Here is a 19051-nt window from a genome sequence, read left to right as displayed (position 1 = left end):
CTCTCTCAAATAAATAAATAAAATCTTTTTTAAAAAAAATAAAATAAACATCCCTGTGCATGCACCCTTAAGGACTAGGGTAGAATGTCTTTGGAAGTATATATCCCAGAACAGGATTGCTAGGGCATTAAGATGTACTATACTTCATTCCATTATTCCTCTAATTTTTTCCCCAAAAGGTATCAGTTTACAATCCCACCATAATGTTAAGAGAGTCCTATTTTCTTCATGTAGCAACTTATTCCTTATAAAATTCATCAGAGCAATATTTTCAGTTCCACATTTTGAACTTTGCCATTCTCCCATCAGGAGGCATTGAACTGGGAAAGTCCTTTATGACTGTCTCAACAAAGCAAGAGATGCTGCATGACTTCTGAGGTTGGATCGTAAAATGACAATAGGACTTCTGCTGTATACGCTCACTCTCTCAGGACTCTGGCTTTGGGACTCTTTCACCATGTTGTGAAAAAGTCAAGGCCAGATGGAGAGGCCATGTGTGGGTGTTCCAGCAAACAGCCAGTATCAACAGCCCATATTGAGTAAACAAGCCTTCAGAGGATTTTATCCCCCAGACTTCACTTTAGTTGACAAGTAGAGCTGAGCAGAGTAAACCCTGACAAAGCTGCAGATTAGTGAGCAAAATCATGTTCTATTACTTTAAGCCATTAAGTTTTGGGGTGGTTTGTCATATAGCAGTAGATAACTGCTACACCCCACATAATCACAAATACTTGATATTATTAGCTGGCTTTTAAAATTTTGCCACGCTGATGGATGTAAAGTCATACCACACACCAGTGCTTTATAATGGTACTTTTCTAAATTCAAATCCAGCTGAACATTTCATCATGTAATTCATAGTTATTTAGGCTTGGTTATTATGTGTGAACTGCTTATTCATATATTTATTAGGCTTCCTGAAATTCCTGTATAGATTTTCCAAGAATTCCTTGTTTATTCTAAATACCAATCTCCTATTAGACTGAGAGATCTGTTACTCATCTTTTAACATTGTCTGCAGTTTCTTTCATAGAACAGAAATCTTTGTCATAATTTAATCCACTAATTTTTACTTTGTATTTTACACTATTACAAACTTGTTTAACCTTTCCTACCTCTATGTCACAAGATACTTCTTTCATGGTTTAGCATTAACTGTGCTGTTGTTTTTTTTTTTTTTTTCTAGTCACATTCTATTAACCTAGAAATACCTTTGTGTATCATACGAAGTAGAGGTCCAACTTCATGTCAGCATACAGAGAACCAAATTTGTTAGCACATTTACTGAACAACTATCTTTGTAGTGCCTCCCCTATCATATAGCAAGTTTTTAAATATATTAATCTGTTGCTGAGTTCTGTCTTCTGTTTCACTGGTCTATACCATGATTTTATAGGAATTGGCAATCTGTATTAGATATAACAGGCAGAATAAGGAACAAAAACTTAGCTTTTATCTTGGCTCTGCAACTGATTTTTGGAACAACAATTAGCAAATCATGTCTCCACATACCCTATTTTTAGGGAGTATTATATAATAGTAGATGGAGTAATGGTGTTAGAGTCAGGCACATGAGATATTTTTATATTCTTAACCTCAATTCAGCTACCTGTGTGTGTGTGTGTGTGTGTGTGTGTGTGTGTGTCCAAAGATATATATGTCTTTGGAAAAATTACTCATCCTCTTTAAATTACTGGTTCATGATCTATAAAACAGAAATGATAATATCTATATCTCCAGGTGATCATGAGAATGGAATATATGTGATAATTTAATTTCTGGCATCTAGAAGGTACCCAGGAAAGAATACACATCATTTTCATAATTGATAAGAGAGTCACACTAGATTATGAGATTTGTTGTTTGCAAATTATAGTGTGCTTTGAATCATTTGGATGGTGTAAAACACAGATTGCCAGGTCCTAGTTTCAGAGTTTCTGATTCAGTAGGTTTACAACAGGGCCCAAGAATTTGCATTTTTAACAAATTCCCAGGCAATGATGATGATGATGATGATGATGATGATGGCCTAGGAGCTACACTAAGAACCACTGCACTAGATAGTTTTTGTGTTTGGACTCTTTAGAGTTAAAATGAACAGACTCATAGGTTAATCCAGTTGATGAAACCTATTATAATGTTACACAGTAAAGTAAGAAAGCCAAAAACACTTTCTAAGTAGTTGAATAATTCAGCACTCATTAAGAAACAGAAAAAGATTCAGAAGCAAATGGCAGCTTATCAGGTCTGCTCTCTAGTGGGCCTTCCATTGCTTTGTCTTAATTACTACAAAGGCCCAGATATTCAGCTTCTTTCTGTCAGCTTATTGGGCCTATTATCTACTTCTATTATAGCTACTCACTATATTGTCTCTCCATTTGCTTCTCTATCTCAATGGCCTTTGCATACTCATTTTCTCTATGTCAGTTTATTAAACCTGTGTCATTTAAGTTTCCCAGCCTTTCTCCTATATATACTCTCCCAAGAAAGAGAAATTAACTGGTCAGTTTATAGCAGATCTCCCTATTGGATATTTTCTCAAGCTATTTAATAGGTTTTTGGGAAATCTAAGGATTGCTATCTTAGGTTCAAGTTCTGATCCCAGACCTAGTTTTAACTAGGACATTGGAACTACAGCATATAGAGCATGTCAACTCATGCACAAACACACACTTCTGGGCACTTTATTCAGAAAGGGCTATGGGCACTTTACTTAGAAAGAAACTGTGAGCATAGCAAACACTCAGAATACAACAGACCTTTCCGAAAAAATGTCTAGGCTTTCCTCTTTTTAAAAAAAATCTATTTTTTTCTTAAATGTAAATATGGGAGGCAAAGAAAAAGGCCAGACATAAAATCAGTATTCAAGGGATTTTATGTAATAAAATCAGGCTTAATTATGGTAGGTGTTGAAAAAGAAAAGGAAAAATCAAATTAGTTCTGCACAGTAGCAGATAATTTCATGCAACAGCTATTTCTTGTAGCACTGTGGCTCTCAGCCCTACTCCATCACAGAGTTTGTCTAAAATCATGGTCTTTACCACACCAGTGGAGATTCATGCAGGTCTGGGAGGTATGGTTGGATTCAAATGGTAACCAACCATTTGTATTCTGGCATATACTTACTTAGTAAGAGTCTGAAACAAGGACAGGATCAGCAAAATATAAAGTAAACAGTATAGTGGACATAGACAAGTAGACCAAGATACAGGTCAGGGTTCAAGTAGCAGTGGGAAACAAATGTTAATGAGGAAACTGATGCAGAGGAATGTTGCAGGAAGGAAAGAGCTCCTAAACACCCAACCAAGGTTCATTGAAGATGGGGTGCATAGTGTCCCAATCAATTATGGAACTTTTTCTTTCATGTGGTAGAAGCATTAATCTACTTCCTACCCTAATCAAGGTAGCATGACAGTAGACAATGATCCTGCCAGTAAAAGGCCTTGGTGTCTACAGACAAATAGGAGGAAAATATAAGTTGAAGAGGGTATCAATAAACTTCCAATTTCTCAAGTGTTTTACTTGATCATTTAACTTCTCCCTTGCTCTGGTCTTGGTTCCTCATGAAGAACATCTATAATTAGCCATAGAAAATAAGTGATGGTTATCTTTATTAAATCTGTCAATAAGAGTAAAATATATCACCTAGAAAATGCTGCTTTTTCAAGTTTAAAAATGTTTCAGGCCTCTATTCTGAAATCTCACTCTGCTTCTACAAACACCAATATATTTCATCACACCTAGTAGACAACTCAGAGACTGAAAATAGTACATGATGTCCTGACATAAATACAAGTAGTAAATATATTTTAAAAAATCATATTACTTCTGTCAAATGTATATTGATTCTAGTTTCTATGATAGTAATTCACCTGCTTTCAAAGAAAATTCAATATTTTGACTACCAATGGTATAATATCTAAATAATTTAGACACTAGCTTCCTTTGATATAGTCTGTCATCCATTTCTAGTCACACAAGTAACGAATAACACTTTAAATTCAATTGGTCCTTTACAGTTCAAAAAGTTCTTTTGGGGTGCCTGGGTGGCTTAGTGGTTAAGCGTCTGCCTTCAGCTCGGGTCATGATCCCAGCGTCCTGGGATCGAGCCCTGCATTGGGCTCCCTGCTCAAGCAGGGAACCTGCTTCTTCCTCTCCCACTCCCCCGGCTTCCACTTTCTCTCTCTCTGTCAAATAAATAAATAAAATCTTAAAAAAAAAAAAGTTCTTTCATATCATAATATTCATTGACAATTCTTTGTTCACTGGAGTGCTAGTATATAAATGCCTTCTCTGTTAATAAGATATGAGACTTAAGCATGAGATGAAGAAAAAGAAGGTAAAAGTGTTGATATCTCTGCTGCATACATTTAAAAACAGTTTTCTCCTATAAAATCTTATTCCTTACCTGCTTCTAGCCAGTCTTAATTTCATTGTTTTTTTTCTTTTCCCTGATTTATTTCCCTAATTTTCAAGCTTTCTATTTTTATTCTTTTAAAATATATTTTTAACCCATTATATTCTGAGAGCTATGGAGAGTTATTGTTCTTATTCTTTGTTCAACTTTCTTTCACTCTCCCCACCAATCAACTACGCTTTAAACATACAAGTCTTCTCTAAACTGAATATTGCCAAAACTTTGCTGCCTCAAGGTGTTTCCACATGTGTCTCTTATGCCTGGAATTTTCTTAATGACCATTCATAATTCCTTCTCTTGCTTTAGGGTTTTCCACTTAAATGCTCCCTGTTTGGTGAAGCCTACTTTGACCCATATCTAAAGTACATTTTACATGGAATTTTCTCTACACAATTGTTAATCACTTGTTTTTAATCTGCATTATTTTATTTTATTTTATTTTATTTTATTTTATTATGTTATGTTAGTCACCATATAATACATCATTAGTTTTTGATGTAGTGATCCATGATTCATTGTTAATCTGTATTTTTTAAGATATGAGACCCACATAAGAACATAGCTCCATAAAGGCATGGGTGTTAGTATTATATCTTCAATGCAATTCTGCCCACAACATAAAGGATAAAATTATGAAAAAGAGAAGAGGAAGCAAATTGAATATAGAATCACTATTTAGAAGCTGGGTTTTTTTCAGGGCGCCAGGGTGGCTCAGTCAGTTGAGCATCTGATTCTTGGTTTCAGCTTTGGTAATAATCTCAGGGTCGTGGGATCAAGCTCCACGGCCCACTCCACACTGAGCGTGGAGTAGGCTTGAGATTCTTTTCCTCTCCACCCCCTTCTGCTCCTCCCCCTCTGCCCCTCCCCCTGCTTGTACTCACACAGTCTCTCTCTTTCTTTCTCAAATAAATAAAGAAAATCTTAAAAATTCTTAAAAAAGAAGTTGGGTTTTTAAACCCCACTCTGTCTGTATTGTAGGCCTTGTTTCTCACCTAGAGAAGCAAAGGTTTCTTCTCTATTTGATATTGAGATATTTTCCATAAAATATGATGTTTGCAAGAATACTTGCTAACTTTTAGAGTTCTCTGCTAAGTCATTTAAACATAATAAAAAAATGTTAATACTTATAAGTCATTTCATTAAATGTCTTATTTATTTCTTCATGGAAAGAACAAACAAAAATAACACAAAAGTAAAATTAAAAGAAATAGAAGGAAAATACTAGTACCATCCTCTGATACAAGCCATGTTCCTGGAAATGCCACTTAGGTAAGGTCTTATTTTCCATTATCTATAAAATGACTAAGTTAATTAAGACTTCAAAAGTCCCACTCAGATTTAAGTTGAACACTTTATCGTTATTTTCTTAAATCCACTACAGGTCAACTTATTTGGCTTGTTCATGTAAAATATTTTACTTTACCCAAATAGTAGCAAATAAATCCTTGATGCTAATTCCAAATTCCTGATCTTTAATCTTTCCATCAAATGGATGAGGCTGTTTACGCTTCTCAGCTTTTCTCTTTGCTGTACCTATATGATAACAAGTAAAAGAATCTTATGACATGTTTGAATAATTAAAACACATATACAAATATATGCACACATCTTAATAAACCCAGTTTTTCTTGAAATGACAAGTGAGCTATTTGTGAACAAGCTAAAGTCAATCTAATTAAGTAAAACCACATTCTCCTAAAACAGTGCTCTCATAAAGAACATTCTATGATAATGAAAATTTTCCATATCTGTACTGTCCAATACTGTAGCCATGAGCTATATGTAGCTATTAATACTAGAAATGTAGCTCCTGTGACTGAGTAAATGGGTTTCTAATTTTAATTTAATTTGAAATTTAAATAGCCACATGTGGCAAGTGACTATAGTATTTGACAGCACAGCCCTAAAACGTAAAAGAGTAATATTTGACATTGCTAAAAATATTTTGTGACAATAAAATGTACTACCGTTAGGAAAGTATTTGATTTCTCTAATGTTACATGTTATTTTTCAGTGTTTTCAAAAGAAGTTTAGTACTTATTATTTTATCTTACAATAATTCTTTCAGGTAGTACATGTATTAAATAATGCTAGGTAAATAGATTTAAACACGTTTCTTTTTAAAGAAAAGTTATGAACTCTAGCATTTTAAAAAAATGACAAGAAGCAGAATACATACTAATGAAAATCTGGCACATAAATAAAATAATATTTGACCAGATCCAGCTTCATTTGCTCAAATAACACTAGCATATGTCACCATATCTCCATGACAAAAAGAAATGTAGTTCAGCCATATTCTGACACTGGGAGATGGGGGTGGGACTGAGGAATCTATTGTCTTTTAATTAAATGAATTATATTTTTATAGTCACCTCGTACACTGTGTGGGAAGCATGACAATGGTATTAATGTAGACCATGCAATAAGTGAAACCAAACCAAAATAAATCCACCAATCCTGCAGCCAGCTTTGAATCACATCACTGTCTTCAACACTTTAACAGAGAAAAAATTAAAAATTTTAACACTGTGTATTTCATTACAACAATGCCATAATCAAACAGAAAGAAAGAAAGAGAGAGATGGAACATTTTCTGTTAATTTGTCCCTATCGCTTTGTTTTGCTGATTGTGAGTCCTCCAATTATGTAGTTTTCTTTTATCCTGCAGGATTCTAAATTTTTCCCTTTTCTTTCTTTTACCATGTCCACTCAGGTGACAAAAGGAATTCTTTGTTCTTTTTAACTTTTTTCACCAGCAGAAGCCATGTGTTTGGAAGACTATCCCTTTAAATCCCACCTCTCCTTTAAAATCATTCCTGCCCCTTTAAATCATGCACACCCTTTAGGGCAAGTCTGGCCCTTTAAGGTACACAACTAACCCTTTATCTGGCATCTGACCCTTTAAATCACCTATACGTGGAAATCTCCTTCTTATAGTTCCTTCTCGGACTCAACTGAGATCGAGTGTCAATTACCCTTCTAGTGATCATACCTAATCACCCACAGGACCCTTTGTTAGGCTTTGTCTTTCCTCTTCCAGCAGTTTTTCTTGGTCTGCCTTTGCAGACTTTGCTGTAAGCAGGGTGGGATGGGAATGGGAAGGATCCTGTGCTGGGTTTGTTGATTTTCTCTTTTTACTCACTGTTCATTTTGCAGTTTCAGCGTTCTTTGTCTTCAGTCATGTTAAGGCCATGATCTTGGGAAAATTTTCATAGTTGTGAAGTTATTTTGTATCATTTAGGGAGAAGATTTGGGGTGTTCATTACCATATAGCTACCACTGTCTTCAGTTCCACAGATACCTAACACCTTGTCCAACCATCTGTTGTGGGAAAAATACCTACATACTCAAGAACCACAGTTTTGAAGGTGCTGGTTTCTCACAGGAAATTCTGTTGTCAACAGAGACCTGGTGAGGAGCTTGCATATAGACCTTGCCTTTCATAGAATGTGGAGAATATTCCGTTTTATTCATTAATGGGACAGCTCTTTATCCATTACTACATTATTCAGGGGTTCAAGTTCCAACTTGCAATGCTACAAGGCTGCAATCTTGAATTCCATTATCCAATAGGTATACACATCTGAACATGTTATGCACAAGGAGTTTCAACTCTAGATTGTCACTAGGGCTACGTGTTCCCTCACTGACTATAATATTTAGAAATTTTCTTTTTTTCTCCTTTTGCTTTTGAATCCAGCTATGTAGTGTAACCATGTGCATTATGCTACATTATTAAATATGTGTAAATAATTGATAACCAAGAAGACTGAGGAAATTAACTAAAAGTGTAAGCAAAGAACAAAGAAAAACACAAAGTATAAGCAGAATTAAATACAATGCCCTATATATCAATAGATTTTTCTCCTACTAGAAATAATTAAGAAATCTAATAATATAAAGATTCCATGCACAATACTAACAAAAATACTTTAAATTACTAGGAATAAACTTAGTGGAATATTTTCAACAAGGAGAATCCTTTTCTGGAGAAATAAAAGAACTAAAATTTAATCAAGTCAAAATAAAAAAGGGTATTAATGAGATGCAATAAAAAATGAAGGCACCAACTGTTAGGATAAATGAAGCAGAAGAATTTGTGATATAGAAGAAAAATGATGGAGAATAAGGAAATGAGAAAAAGAGAGAAACGCAACTACTGGATCATGAGGGGAGAATTTGAGAGATAAGTGATACCATAAAGAGAAACAATATTAGAATAATTGGGATCCTAGAAGAAGAGGAAAAGGTGGGGGCAGAAGGTATATTTGAGCAAATTATAGCTGAGAACATAATTAATCTGAGGAAGGAAACAAATATTCAAGTCCAGGAGGCAAAGAGAACCCCCCTCAAAATCAGTAAAAATAGGTCAACACCTCAACATATAACAGTGAAGCTTGCAAATCTCAGAGACAAAGAAAAAATCCTGAAAGCTCAGGACAAGAGGTCCTTAACCTACAAGGGTAGAAACATTAGACCAGCAGAACAGCTATCCAAAGAGACCTGGCAGGCCAGAAAGGACTGGTGTGATATATTCAGGATGCTAAGTGAGAAAAATATGCAGCCAAGAATACTTTATCCAGCAAGACTGTCATTCAAAATAGAAGGAAGGTAAAAAGCTTCCAGAACAAACAGAAACTAAAAGAATTTGTGATCACTAAACCAGCAAGAAATATTAAAGGGGATCCTTTAACCGAAGAGAGGGCCCAAAAGTAACATAGACCAAAAAGGAACAGAAAGAATATACAGAAACAGTGAGTTTACAGGTAATACAATGACACTAAATTCATATCTTTCAGTAGTTACTCTGAATGTAAAATGGGCTAAAAGCTCCAATCAAAAGACACAGGGTATCAGATGGATAAGAAAGCAAGATCCATAGATATGTTTCCTAAAAGAGACTCATTTTAGACCCAAGACACCTCCAGATTGAAAGTGAAGGGGTGGAAAACCATTTACAATGCTAATGGACATCAAAACAAGGCTGAGTGGCAATCCTTATATCAGACATATTAGATTTTAAACCAAAGACTGTAATAAGAGATGAGGAAGGACACTAGATCATAAGTAAAGAAGTCTATCCAGAGGTGCCTGGGTGGCTCAGTTGGTTAAGCGACTGCCTTCGGCTCAGGTCATGATCCTGGAGTCCCAGGATCGAGTCCCGCATCAGGCTCCCTGCTCAGCAGGGAGTCTGCTTCTCCCTCTGACCCTCCCCCCTATCTTGCTCTCTCTATCTCATTCTCTCTCTCAAATAAATAAATTTAAAAAAAAAAGTCTATCCAACAAGAAGATCTAACAATTGTAAATATTTATGCCCCTAACACGGGAGCAGTCAATTATATAAACCAATCAATAACAAAGTTAAAGAAACATATTGATGATAATACAATAATAGTAAGGTACTATAACACTCCACCTACTGCAATGGACAAATCATCTAAGCAGAAGATCAACAAGGAAACAAGGACTTTGAATGACACATTGGACCAGATGGACTTCACAGATATTTTCAGAGCATTCCATCCTAAAGCAACATAATACACATTCTTCTCAAGTGCACATGGAATATTCTCCAGAATAGATCACATACTGGATCACAAATCAGGTCTCAACCAGTACCAAAAGTTGGCGATCATTTCCTGCATATTTTCAGACCACTGTGCTTTGAAATTTCAACTCAGTCACAAGAGGAAATTTGGAAAGAACTCAAATACATGGAGGTTAAAGAGCATCCTACTAAAGAATGAAGGGGTCAACCAGGAAATTAAAGGAGAATTAAAAAAATTCATGGAAACAAATGAAAATGAAAACTCAACTATTCAAATCCTTTGAGATGTAGCAAAGGCGGTCCTAAGAAGGAAGTATACAGCAATACAAGCCTTTCTCAAGAAACAAGAAAGGGCTCAAATACACCACCTAAACTTATACCTAAAGGAGCTGGAGAAGGAATAGCAAATAAAGCCTAAACCTAGCAGGAGAAGAGAATTAATAAAGATTAGAGCAGAAATCAATGAAATAGAAACCAAAAAAAATAGTAGAACAGATCAATGAAATTAGGAGCTGGTTCTTTGAAAGAATTGATAAGATCAATAAACCCCTGGCCAGACTTATCAAAAAGAAAAGAGAAAGGACCCAAATAAATAAAATCATGAATGAAAGAGAAGAGATCACAACCACCACTGAAGAAATACAAACAATTTTAAGAACATATTATGGGGGCGCCTGGGTGGCTCAGTTGTTAAGCATCTGCCTTCAGCTCAGGTCATGATCCCAGGGTCCGTGTCAGGCTCCCTGCAGGAAACCTGCTTCTCCCTCTCCCGCTCCCCCTGCTTGTATTCCCTCTCTCACTGTCTCTCTGTCAAATAAATAAATAAAATCTTTTAAAAAAGAACATATTATGAGCAACTATATGGCAACAAATTAGGAAATCTGGAAGAAATGGATGCATTCCTAGAAACATATAAACTACCAAAACTGAAACAGGAATAAATAGAAAATATGAACAGATCCATAACCAGCAAGGAAATTGAAGCAGTAATCAAAAATCTCCCAACAGGGACACCTGGCTGGCTCAGTCATTTAAGTGTCTACCTTTGGCTCAGGTCATGATCTCAGGGTCCTGGGATCGAGTACCGAATTGGGCTCCTCACTCAGCAGGTAGCCTGCTTCTCCCTCTGCCTGCAGCTCCCCCTGCTCTGCTTTCTCTCTCTCTCTCTCTCTCTCTCTCTCGTGCGTGAGCAAAAAAAAATAAAACCTTAAAAAAAAAAAATCCCAACAAAGCAGAGTCCAGGGATGGATGGCTTCCCAGGTGAATTCTACCAAAGATTTTAAAAAAATTAATACTTACTTTTCTGAAGCTGTTTCAAAAAATAGAAATGGTAGGAAAACTTCCAAACTCTTTCTATGAGGCCAGCATTGCCTTGATCGTAAAACCAGACAAGACCCCACCAAAAAGGAGAATTACAGACCAATATCCCTGATGAACATGGATGCAAAAATTTTCACCAAGATACTAGCCAATAGGATCCAACAGTACATTAAAAGTATTATTCACCATGACCAAGTGGGATTTATTCCTGGGCTGCAAGGGTGGTTTAACATCTGCAAATCAATCAATGTGATACACTACATTAATAAAAGAAAGGACAACAATTGTATGATCCCCTCAATAGATGCAGAAAAAGCATTTGACAGTGTACACATCCTTTCTTGATTAAAAGCTTCAAAGTGAAAAAAAAAATCTTCAAAGTGTAGGGAGAGAGGGAACATACCTCAGTATCATAAAAGCCATATGCAAAAAGACTACAGCAAATATCATTCTCAATGGGGAAAAACTGAGAGCTTTTCCCCTAAGGTCAGGAACACAGCAGGGATGTTTACTCTCACCACTGTTGTTCAACATATTACTAGAAATCCTAGCCTCAGCAATCACACAACAAAAAGAAATAAAAGGCATCTAAATCAGCAAAGAAGTTAAACTCTCACTCTTCACAGATGACATGATACATTATGTGGAAAAAACAAAGACTCCACCAAAAAATTTCTAGAACTCATATAGGAATTCAGAGAAGTGGCAGGACATAAAATCAGAGAAATCAGTTGCATTTTTAAACACTATCAATGAAACAGAAGAGAAATTAAGGAGTCGATCCCATTCACAATTGCACCAAAAATTATAAGATACCTAGGAATGAACCTAACCAACGAGGCAAAGGATCTGTACTCAAAATACTATAGAACACTCATGAAAGAAATTGAAGACACTAAGAAATGGAAAAACGTTCCATGCTCACGGATCGGAAGAACAAATATTGTGAAAATGTCTAGGCTACCTAGAGCAATGTATACATTCAAAGCAATCCCTATCAAAATACTATCAACTTTTTTCACAGAGCTGGAACAAATAATTTGAATATTTGTACGGAACCAGAAAAGAACCTGAATAGCCAAAGGAATGTTGAAAAAGAAAACCAAAGCTGGGGGCATCACAATTCCAGACTTCAAGCTCTATTACAAAGCTGTGATCATCAAGACAGTATGGTACTGGCATAAAAACAGACACACAGATCCATGGAACAGAATAGAAAACCCAGAAATGGACCCTCAACTCTATGATCAACTAATTTTGACAAAGCAGGAAAGAATATCCAATGGAAAAAAGATAGTCTCTTCAACAAATGGTGCTGTAAATGTTGGACAGCCACATGCAGAAGAATGAAACTGGACCATTTTCTTATACCATACACAAAAACAGACTCAAAGGGATGAAAGACCTAAATGTGAGACAGGAATCCATCAAAATCCTAGAGGAGAATGCAGGCAGCAACCTCTTTCACCTCAGCTGCAGCAACTTTTTGTGAGACACGTCTCCAAAGGCAAGGGAACCAAAGGCAAAAATGAACTATGGGGACTTCATCAAGATAAAAAGCTTCTGCATAGCAAAGGAAACAGTCAATAAAACCAAAAGACAACTGACAGAATGGGAGAAGATATTTACAAATGATATATCAGATAAAGGGCTAGTATCCGAAATCTATGAAGAACTTATCAAACTCAACACCCATAGAACAAATCAAGAAATGGGCAGATGACATGAACAGACATTTCTCCAAAGAAGACCTATAAATGGCCAACAGACATATGAAAAAATGTTCAACATCACTTGGCATCAAGGAAATACAAATCAAAACCACAATGAGATAGCACCTCACACTGGTCAGAATGGCTAAAATTAACAAGTCAGGAAAAAATAGATGTTGGCAAGGATGAGGAGAAAGGGGAACCCTCTTACACAGTTGGTGGAAATGCAAACTAGTGCAGCCACTCTGGAAAACAGTATGGAGGTTCCTCAAAAAGTTGAACATAGAGTTACTCTATGACCCAGCAATTGCACTACTAGAAATTTACCTCAAAGATATAAATGTAGTGATCCGAAGGGGCACCTGCACCCCAATGCTTATAACAGCAATGTCCACAATAGTCAAACTATGGAAAGAGCCCAGATGTCCATTGACAGATGAATGGATAAAAGAAGATGTGAGATATATATATAGATATAGATATAGATATAGATATATATACAGACACACACACAATGGAATAGTACTCAGTCATCAAAAAAATGATATCTTGCCATTTGCAATGATGTGGATGGTATTTGGCTAGGTCTAGAGGGTATTTGGCTAAGTGAAATAAGTCAATCAGAGAAACACAATTATCATAGGATCTCACTCATATGTGGAATTTAAGAAACAAAGGATCATAGAGGAAGGGAGGGAAAAATAAAACAAGATGAAATCAGAGAGGGAGACAAACCATAAGAGACTCTTAATCACAGGAAACAAACTGAGGGCTGCTGGAGGGGAGGGGGTTGGGGGGGATGGGGTAACTGGGTGATGGACATTAAGGAGGGCACGTGATGTAATGAGCACTGGGTATTATATAAGACTGATGAATCACTGAACTCTACTTCTGAAACTAATAATATATTATATGTTAATTGAATTTAAATTTAAAAAGGAAAAAAGAAAGTTATTCTAATTATAGTCTTCAAAAGTTTTTGTGTCTTTTTACTGTAAATTAGCTAGCACTAAGTATTCAGAATCTTTGCTAACTATATATAATATAATATAATATAATATAATATAATATATTATAATATCTAAAATAATAATGGATAATTGTATCATTATAATAATATATTATATATATTATATATATCACTGTTACCATACTTCAGTCGTTAAGCATCTGCCTTCAGCTCAGGTCATGATCCCAGGTCCTGGGATCGAGTCCCATATTGGGCTCCCTGCTCGGTGGGATGCCTTCTTCTCCCTCTCCCACTCCCCCTGCTTGTGTTCCCTCTCTCGCTGTGTCTCTCTCTGTCAAATAAATAAAATCTTTTTTAAAAAAATAAAAAATAAATTGAAATTGGACATTACATTTATATGTACAACTAAAACCAGACAAGTCACTAGAAGAAAAGAAAATTTCAAGCCAATATCCCTGATGAGCACAGTTTCAAAAATCCTCAACAAAATATTAGGAAAATGAATTTAACAATACATTAAAAGAATCATACACCATGATCAAGTGGAATTTATTCCAGGCATGCAAGGATGGTCAGTATCTGCATATCAATCAATGTGATACACCACATGAACAAAATGAAAGATAAAAATCATAGGATTCTGTCAATTGATGTAGAAAATCATTTGACAACTTCAGCATTCATTCATAATAAAAACTCTCAACAAATTGAGTTTAGAGGAAACACACATCAACATAATAAAGACCATATATGACAAAGTAAGATCAGAAGCAGGAGAAGGATGCCCACATTTAGTCAACACAGCACTGGATGTACTAGCCAGATCAATTGGTCAAGAAAAATAAATAAAGGCATTCAAATCAGAAAGGAATGAGTAAAACTGTCTCTGAAGATGACATGATCCTAAATATAGAAAACTTAAAGATTCCACCAAAAAACTGTTGAGGGTACCAAGCCATGACACCATTCTATCAAGTCAGCTATTATTGGATAACAGGTTACAGAGTAAGACCAGTGAAATCTGTAGTTGTCATACTGTCACACTTTTTTGTCTTATCAGATGCTCCCTTGTCAGAGGCAGTATTGTGTGAGAAACCACAGGGATGAATATGGCATCTCTGTCTTTGAATGGTGTTGCTAGAAGAAGCACTATATGTAGATGTTACAGACGAAATGTTTAGACATTTTTCCAAAGAAGATAGACAAATAGGCAACAAGTAAATGAAACGGTGCTCAACATCACTAATCATTAGGGAAAAGAAAATCAAAACTGCAATGAGCTATCATCTCATAACTGTCAGGATGGCTATTAGAAAAAGAACGAGAAGGAGAAAGAGAAGAAGAAAGAAAAGGTGGAGGAGGAGGAAGAAGAAGAAAGAGAATAACAAGTGCTAGCAAGGATGTTGAGAAATTGGAACCCTTATGTACTACTGGTGGGAATGTAAATGGTAGAGCCTCTACTGAAAATAGAATGGAAGTTCCTCAAAAATATTAAAAATAGAATTACCATATGATTTAGTAATCCCACTTCTGAGCATATATCCGAAAGAATTGAAAATAGAATTTCAAAGAGTTATTTGCTTATCCATGTTAACTGCAGCATTATTCACAGTAGCCAAGGGGTGGACATAATAAGCTAAATGCCCACAGACAGGTACACGGATAAAGAAGTATGGTATTTACATGCAATGGAATATTATTTAGCCTTAAAAAGGAAGCAAATAGTAGCATGGATTAACCTTGAGGACATTAAGCTAAGTAAAAAAGCCAGTCACAAAAAAGACAAATGCATGATTCCACTTATATGAAGTATAAAATGTAGTGAAAATTGTAGAAAGTAGAATGGTGGTTTTCAGGGGCTGGGGAGAAGTGGGTAAATGGAAGTTACTGTGTGATGGATACAGAGTTTTAGCTTTGCAAGATAAAAAGTTCTAGTGATCTGTTGTACAACAATGTGCACATCGTTAACGCTACTGTACTATACACTTAAAAATGGTTAAGATCGTAAAGTTTACATTATGTGTTTTCTCCACAATTTTTCAAAAACTACATGTAGAATTAGTAATAAAGTTGTCATTATAAATAGTGTTTTTAAAACTACATTTCAAACAGTAAAGATAAAAGTATATATTCTAGATTTATATGTACATATATGTGCATATCAGTCACATTTACATACGTTTTTCCTAAAAATATGGTTGTTACAAATTAAATATATATGTTTACAGGCTACAGTATTTATCCAATAAATATTTCATACAATGTAAACAACAAACAAGGAAATAAAACCGCTTACCTAATTGCAGAAGTTCTGTTCTCAGAGCCCTTGATAAGGGGTGCTGCTATCACATAACTCAAAGAATATCCGAGTACTACTGAAGCTTCCATTATGCCTATAAAATGAATACTGGACATCAAACAACTACATAAGCGAGTTTGTCATGATAAAAATTATATCACTGAAATAGATTACTTCTGAAAGCCTCATGTCATACTTCCTTAGTCAGGGTCCTCCTGAGAAACAGAACCCATAGGATACTGAGAGAGAGATTTTTAAGGCATTGCCCATACAATTATAAGGCCTGGCAAGTCCAAATTTGTAGGGCAGGCCAGCAGGCTGGTAATCCAGGTAAGAGTTAATATTAAAGTTTTGGTCCATACTTAAGCTTAAAACCCACAGGGTGGGTCAGGAAGCTGGAAAAACTCAGGCAGAGTTTCTATCTAGCAGCCTGGAGAAAGAATTGTTTCTTTTTTGGGAAACCTAAGTTTTTGCTCTGAAAGCCTTCAACTGATTAAATAAGGCTCACCCACATAGAGGAGAGTAATCCGCTTTACTCAGTCTACTGACTGTATTACTCACATCTAAAAAATATAGCAGAAACATCTAGACTGATGTTTCACCAAACAAATCTAGCAAAGCTGACACATAAAGTTAACCATCATATATATACATATATCATCCAATGCATATATTAAAGAAATTTTGATAAGGTAATTATATAATTTACTGTATCTTATTTCATCTATATATTTAATATAATATAAATATGTTTACATTTAATATAATTATAAATTCAATATACCTGATTACACTTTGTAGTACCTTTGTATACTTCACCTTAGTTGCCATAGTGGCAGGAGGTGGCAACTTTTTGCAGTGCATTTTAATTACTATTCAGTAGAACCAAATATAAAACAGATTTGTTGCCACCCTCAGCCAACACTAGTAAATCACTGCAATTTTTTTTCTAAAAGCAAACATAAATATGAATATCATCTATTTTAATTTATTGACATAATTTTCCTTACTTCTGGGGGAAAAATAATTATTTTGGTGCAAAATGCTATGTTCTCCAAAGTCACCTTCACAACACTTTAAATTTTTTTTAATTTAAAAAAATATATGATAGATAACTCTGTACAGATAGATGATCTACCAAGACCATAGCTATTGCAACATAAAGAAATACAGATTATCATGAGATATACCCCTGGGTCACTTATTGTAGGATACCATGGCATAAAAGATTAGAAATAGAAGATACTACATTGTAGTCAATTAAATAGCATATCACTTCTCTCCTTGATAGGATGAACAAGATTATATTTTCATTAACTTCAAAATATCTGAGCCCCACAAAAGTGAAGTAAGTTAATGCATGTAAAGAGCTTAGTACAATGATGATGATGATTTCAACACCACACTGAATCAAGTACTGAGGAGGCAGGAAACAAATTTTCTGTCCCCTTATGAACATGATGGCAGCAACTTCTCCCCTATGTCCCCAAAGTTTAAACATACAACTATTCAAACAATTAAATCTAATAATTTGAGACTTTTACCCAGAGAAATTAAATGCAATCTATATAGTTTGATACGACATATATATCAATGTTATATATATTATATATTTTAGACGTAATACTTAGAAAGAGTGTAGTTTTTATTACTTAAGAAAGTATATCCTTTTCCTATTTTTCTTTACCTTTTTGATGACTTTCAGATGACTTGTCTACAATTTCAAATCTTAAGCAATTCCTCAGAATTAGGCAGCTCAATGTGATTTTGAAATCAAACATACCACTTACCATTTATTATAATGTTATTATAAGGGCCAATAATTAGCACTCACGTATCAGTTTAGATATGTACACCAAGATGTAAAAGCTCAATAAAAATTCAAAATTGGTCGACCATATGAGGAAAAAAAAACTTGCCTAGATAAATACCAGCTGAGTGTGTGGCAACACTGTTGTCGATAAAGACTGCTCCAAGGATATAAAGAGGCATTCCTGCTACTCCCTGCAGAATCTGCCCCAGGATGAAGGAAGCTATATATTTTGCTTGGAATGATGGTGCCGCTTTATTGCAAACCTTGTTAGTCTTCATTTCTTGGCAAATATCTTTCGAAAAGATAATTATTTTTTGTTAAATGAGTCAAAAATGATATGCAGTATCTCTCATGAAATATTTCACCTTTTACAAAGTTATTTGCACCAGTGTGCCTTTTTTTCCCACAAACATTTCATTTACACTGAATGTAGCAGTTCTAAAATCAGTCATTATATTCTCATAAAAATGTAATTATAAAAGGAATTTTGTGGGAATACTGGAAAAGATGCATATATTATAAACCAAATATAAATGCGTATGCACAATAACATGTATATACACAATTACGTGTGCATAGGTGTATATACATATACACACATACACAACATACATATGTTCCTCTTAAATTTGGCAACTGGTATCCCTGACTTTTGACGCCCAGGAAAAAGTATTTCTTTTTTTTTTTTTTTTTAAAGATTTTATTTATTTATTTGACAGAGAGAGACACAGCGAGAGAGGGAATACAAGCAGGTGGAATGGCAGAGGGAGAAGCAGGCTTCCCGCGGAGCAGGGAGCCCGATGTGGGGCTCGATCCCAGGACCCTGGGATCATGACCTGAGCCGAAGGCAGACGCTTAACGACTGAGCCACCCAGGTGCCCCAGAAAAAGTATTTCTAATGTTCTAGATTATCTGTATTATCAGATTATTTTCTGAGTTTAGTTCTATATCCACTTCATCAGCAATCTT

General features: G+C 35.2%; 1 protein-coding gene across 1 annotated transcript in view; it reads right to left on the bottom strand.

The window, feature by feature from the left end:
• Positions 1-19051, bottom strand: part of SLCO6A1 (solute carrier organic anion transporter family member 6A1) — a 114135-nt gene that overhangs the window by 83658 nt on the left and 11426 nt on the right. The window contains exons 3-6 of the mRNA XM_006727798.2: positions 18189-18374; positions 16267-16363; positions 6793-6914; positions 5841-5950 (exon numbers count right to left, since the gene is read on the bottom strand). Coding sequence (XP_006727861.1) covers positions 5841-5950; positions 6793-6914; positions 16267-16363; positions 18189-18374 — 515 coding nt within the window. The remainder of the gene's footprint in view (positions 1-5840; positions 5951-6792; positions 6915-16266; positions 16364-18188; positions 18375-19051) is intronic.

Source organism: Leptonychotes weddellii, chromosome 7 (assembly GCF_054177405.1).
Source record: "Leptonychotes weddellii isolate Sample4059 chromosome 7, ASM5417740v2, whole genome shotgun sequence".
NCBI lineage: Eukaryota > Metazoa > Chordata > Mammalia > Carnivora > Phocidae > Leptonychotes > Leptonychotes weddellii.
Note: the sequence above shows the minus strand (reverse complement) of the source record. Positions and strands in the feature narration are given on the sequence as shown.